This window comes from Solanum lycopersicum, chromosome 11 (genome assembly GCF_036512215.1).
Source record: "Solanum lycopersicum chromosome 11, SLM_r2.1".
Taxonomy (NCBI): domain Eukaryota; kingdom Viridiplantae; phylum Streptophyta; class Magnoliopsida; order Solanales; family Solanaceae; genus Solanum; species Solanum lycopersicum.
In genome coordinates this window covers 26,843,103-26,848,575 of record NC_090810.1, presented here as the reverse complement: position 1 = coordinate 26,848,575, position 5,473 = coordinate 26,843,103, and the positions used below count along the sequence as shown (strand labels likewise).

At 44.6% G+C, this 5,473-nt stretch overlaps 1 protein-coding gene across 1 annotated transcript; it reads left to right on the top strand.

Moving 5' to 3' along the window:
• The first annotated feature begins 501 nt into the window (after positions 1–501).
• LOC138339333 (uncharacterized) lies at positions 502–1,195 on the top strand. Its single transcript, XM_069290924.1, has 2 exons — positions 502–594; positions 689–1,195. Exons 1-2 carry the CDS (start codon positions 502–504, stop codon positions 1,193–1,195), a joined length of 600 nt encoding a protein of 199 aa, XP_069147025.1.
• The last annotated feature ends 4,278 nt before the right edge of the window (positions 1,196–5,473 follow it).

Here is a 5,473-nt window from a genome sequence, read left to right as displayed (position 1 = left end):
AGAGTCAGTTAGTAGTTCTTGGGATAGATTCACCTCGTTTTTAAGAAGCGTCCCCAATCATCATATAGATGATGTGTCACTGAAGGAATACTTCTATATGGGACAGGATTATAATAATAAAACGATGTTGGATATATAAAGGGTGGTTCTTATGGGGAGTGTCCTTATCCTGAGATTGCTGAAAAGTTAGAGAAAATCTCTCGGAATAATAAAGCTTGGAGCACTAGGAAGTCAGATACTGGGAGAAACACCTTCGCAGTGAAATTCACAAACAACCCAGCAACAGATGAGATTCGTGAAGTTATATCTTAGATGAGAACGGAGCTTGGGTTGGTATTAAAACATATCACTGGGTTTGTTGATAAGATAAATGCAGTTAACTACTTGTCTAAACCACCACCATAAAATGATAACTGCTATTATGAGAAAAATGATGCACAATGTATTGCAATCACTACTCGGAGTGGTACGCAAACCATTGACCCACCTAAGCCATCTAATATGGAAAAAGTGAGAAAGGATAATGATAAGGTTGTACAGGGTAGTGGTGAAGCAAAAGATAGCACTGGAAAAGATGCAAAAGTCCCTATAAAGGTAATTCTGATGCCTAGACCCCCCCTTTTATCAGAGATTTGTGAAAAAGTCCGAGGATGGTAAATATCGGCGTTTTATAACAATGTTGAAGCAGATTTCTATCAATGTCCCTTTTGTAGAAGGTCTAGAACAAATGCTCGGTTATGCAAAGTTTATGAAAGAACTGGTTACAAAGAAAAGATTGGTCACTTTTGAGGATGATGATAGAATGCAGCATTGTAGTGCTATTGCTACAAGATCTCTCTTACAAAAGAAAGAAGATCCGGGTGCGTTCACTATTCCTTGTAAAGTCGGCTCATCACATTTTGCAAAAGCATTATGTGATCTCTGGGCAAGCATAAATCTCATGACCCTCTCGATTCGCAAGAAAATGGGTTTGGGTGACCCAAAGCCCACTGTAATGCGGCTATTCATGGTCGATCGAATAGTGAAAAGGCTTATAGGGATACTCCACGATGTGCTCGTAAAAGTGGAGTCATTTATATTTCCATCATATTTGGTTATTCTTTATTGTGAAGTCGATTTTGAAGTTCCTATTATTCTTGTGAGGCTATTCCTTGCAACAGGTAGAGCCATAGTTGATATGGAAAGGGGCAGATGAAATTTCGGTTGAACAATGAAGAAGCAACCTTCAACATTTTTAGGTCCATGAGGTAGAGTGGTGAGCTCCAATCGGTATCTGCTATATCCTACAATGAAAAGATGAAGAAGGATAATGACCTAAAAAGTAAAAAACGAGAGTTTATTGTTGGGGATTTGGTACTTTTAGACAGTTCTAGGTTGTGTTGGCTTCTATGCAAGCTCAAGTCCAAACGGACTGGCCCTTACTTGATTACCCAAGTATTCCCTCATGGAGCATTTGAGTTAGAAACCAAGGAGGGGGTGCATTTTAAGGTGAATGGAGAACGAATGATACTCTATTTTGTGCATACTGAATCGGTGAATGAAGTGATAGATGCATACCATCTTGATGAAGGCTAAGTAATCAAGTGTCCTTAGTCGTGCCGCGACGTTAAATCAGGCGCTTGTTGGGAGGCAACCCAATTCTTATAGATTTTCTTTATAGTAATGTCAGCATTTTCTACTAATGGGTTTTAAATTTGAAGGCACATCATCAGGAAATTCTGCAGAAAATTACTCCGCAACAGTCACTGACGAACCCATCGATGGCCCGTCACAAATGCGATGGACCGTTTCATGAATCCGTCGTTCCAAGTACGTCTTTCTGTTATTTTCAAATCTAGGGCACACGTGACGGAACAAGCGATGAACCATCACAATTGCGATAGACCATCGTCCGAGACTCGTCGTGCCATTAATAAAGAATACCGACCCGACCCGACTGGGTTTTTTTAAATTCTTAACATTTAAAAACCCCATCCCTTCATTTCACCCATTTCCTTCCCTCTTCCTCCCATTTCCCTCCCTTTTAGACTTCCAATTTCCTACCTCTCTTTCATCCGATCATTTTCCCAAATTCCCCAATTCCTAAACATCCATTCTCTACTAGTGCGAGTCTGCTGCTGTGATTTTCTAATTGATCACCAAGTACCTTCCTCGCTTGTTTTTCTAAAATTCTTAGGTATGTGTCTTTTATTTGTACCCATTTAGATTGCATTTTTGTTTATCGATTAGTATTAGCCTATTTCTTATTGATGGGTTCATTCTTTGATACATATTCTGTCTCACCTAGGTTGGGAATCGTAAAAATTGCCTTGTTAAAATTTTATAAATAGGTGCTTTAGTATTACTAGTTTACAAGGTATTTGGGTTAGACACATGTAGATTAAAACACTAAAAATTCCATTTGGGTTATAGGGATGCTTGTGGCATCCCCAATTCTGTCACTAAATGACAGAATGAGACCCCGATGACGGACCGTCATAGGGTCCATCCCGACATCCCTAACACCTCACTATCAAATATTTTTCAAAGTGTCCTCCAACATATATATGTGACAAACCGTCGTTTCCACGATGCTCCATCCTGCACAACTGTTGTAGTTGTTAGAGACCCTATTCCGAAGGGTCTCCTACTTTTTCCAAGTGTCCTCTTACAGGCATCTACGACGGACCGTCATACCCTCGACGGTCCGTCCTGCACAACCTTTTTGGTATTCACAGACCCTATCCCTAAGGGTCTCCAACATTTTCCAAGTGTCCTCTTACAGACATCTACGACGGACCATCATACCCTCGACGATCCATCCTGCATAACCGTCATAATGGTCAGAGACCCTGTTCCAAAGGGTTTCCAACTTTTTCTAAGTGTCCTCTTGTAGACATATACAACGGACTGTCATACCCTCGACGGTCCGTCCTGCACAACTATTTTGGTTTTTAGAGAACCTGTTCCTAAGGGTCTCCAACTTTTTCCAAGTGTCCTCTTACGGACATCTACGATGGACCATCATATCCTCGATGGTCCGTCCTACACAAACCGTCATTACGGTCAGAGACCCCTCTCCTAAGGGTCTCCATACTTTTCCTATGTGTCCCATGACGGACATCGATTGTGGACCGTCATAATCCCAACGGTCCGTCCTGCTTATCTGTCATCCTTGTTCGATACTTTCCTTCAGGGGTATCCACATTAACATAGTTTAAGTAAAAGATGACGGACCCCATGACGGTCCGTCGTAATCATGACAAATCATTACCTGGTCCATCGTGTTCTACTGTTACTATAAAAATGTTATTACATCTTAACTCTTTTATTTATTTTGTTTTGCTTTTGCTCATCTTGCTTTCTCCATCTAGTACTAATATTGATTCTTTACAGCTACTATCTAATATGGCATAAAAAAAAAGATCGAGTATACGCACGTGGGCGATCGAGTCTGTCGCCCCGTCTGCCCACCTGGTCATTGGTTCTGATGATGAGCGTGACCCTGAGTATGTGCCACCAGGATCTTCCACTCCATCCTGAGTTGCACGTGCTACCAGAGCCAAACCCAAAAAGGTGGCATCCGGCGTAGTCACTGCCTCCCAGTCTAATAAGGAGCGCACACTGACCGGCACACATTTTGGGTTAGCTACATATGAAGACAGTGCATCTGGCTCCTTAGGAGTTTCATGGTCGGAGAAAGACTCCGGATCTGCTGAGGTCCCTGCACCCGCCACAGCTGCATAGTCTGCATCGTCTGATGAGGTTGACAGTTCTATATCCGTACCCGGCTCACCGACTCGTACTCTCACCCTGGTTACCGACCTGCCCAACTGATGGTGTGTCGACGGGCAGTATCAAGTTTTTTCAAATGAAAAATTTCTTAATGATAAAGGGGTCATGACACGGACCCTTAAATTTTAAGAGGCGGGTCCTTACGGGAAGTCTCCCGACTATGCCAGAGATCCACAATCTCTTCACAAGACATCAACTTGAGTGGGCAGTGCGTTCTTTGGTCCTTTATAGTGAAGAAATGGTCCGAGAGTTCTACGCCTCCGACGTGGCTTCTCTCAGTTAACAGATTGATAGTCGGGCTGCCCCCGCAAAACAGGACCCACTGGAGCATGTCCGAGAACATGGCATTCAGGTTGATATCTCCTTGCCTACCATCCACCATTATCTATACGGCGAGTATATTGATGCCAACTGGACCCCTCTCTCTGCCCTGTTTAATACCGGTGGCAAATTGTCAAAGATGGCCAATTCTTGCATGAGCCATTGCTGAGAGAGACCACCAAGAGGTAAATGGCCCTGCACTTGTTAGTTGATGGAAAGGGTGCGGACTGGGTGACCGAGACGAAGGGATCCATCAAGAAGGCTAACCGGACCTTCACGACAAAGTTTTTATGGTTGATTATTCGCCATTGCCTCTCCCCTACAGCCGCTTATAATATAGTCACATGGGATTGTGCAGTACTGATGGCGGCAATGATAGCCGGGTTTGAGGTGGACTTTTCTTGGCTTCTACAGAAATTCATGAAGTAGAGGGATTTTAAGGTCATAACTACTTACCCTTTTCCGTGCATGATATTTTCTCTATGCAGGTTCGCAGGTGTGCCTATATGGCCATTGATCAGCTAAAGACCCCGCTGGGAACAGTTGATATCAGCCTCATCAAGGATGACGCTAACAAGTTGTCTCCACGCAGAGGGCCCTGTCTATAGTTGCCTCTACTTGGTGACAACCTGGCTGATACGGTAGCAGAGGCTCGCACGGCTACGCAGGCGGCTTCCACTGACACTACCCCGGTCGAGTCTATCCCGGGTAGTAGCACTGCCCCGAGCTCCTCTTGCTTAGCCCCTTTCCCCGCTCTGGTCCCGCTTGCTAGGTTCAAGAAACTAGAGGCACAGATGGCTACATTTCTGCATCACATCTAGACTTGGATGCACATGTCTATTGCTGAGGCAGAACATATCTTGAAAAGGAGAATGCTCTAGCTCACAAGGCGGAAGATCGTTGAGGTTCATCAGCGCTCTGACCCTTTTGAGTTGCGGGTTCTAGCCCGACCATCCCCTCAAGTGGATATGTCGACCTTCCAGGCTGCAGTCGAGAGTCTTCGTGCAGACATCGATGAGATCTTAGAGGCTAGGGTTGCTGAGTGTGAGGCCCCTTCTGCAGAGCCCGCTGAGGACACAGTGATAGCGGCCTTATTCGCCACTTCTGAGATTCTGCCACCTCCCCCTCAAGAGCATTCCAAGAGGTGTAGGGGTCGAGAGGAGGTTGAGGCTAGAGCAATGTGGAGATAGCGGGAGGCGCTGGTGATAGTGTTGCTGCTGCTCAGGACACTACTTAGGGTGTCCAGATTAAAGAGGTAGTGCGTTCTGGGGAACCAAACCCACCAGCTAGCTGATCATCGGCGCTTTGAGCCCCAGGTTTGCTTCACCTACCACTCTTGTATTTCATTTTTTATCCATTGGGGACAATTGCCTGTCTT

Bases quoted from the DNA above. Each gene is read 5' to 3' on its own strand.
- LOC138339333 (XM_069290924.1), top strand. From the start codon at position 502: ATGGAAAAAGTGAGAAAGGATAATGATAAGGTTGTACAGGGTAGTGGT. The intron at 595-688 runs GTAATTCTGATG...ATGTTGAAGCAG, and splicing joins ATGCAAAAGTCCCTATAAAG to ATTTCTATCAATGTCCCTTT.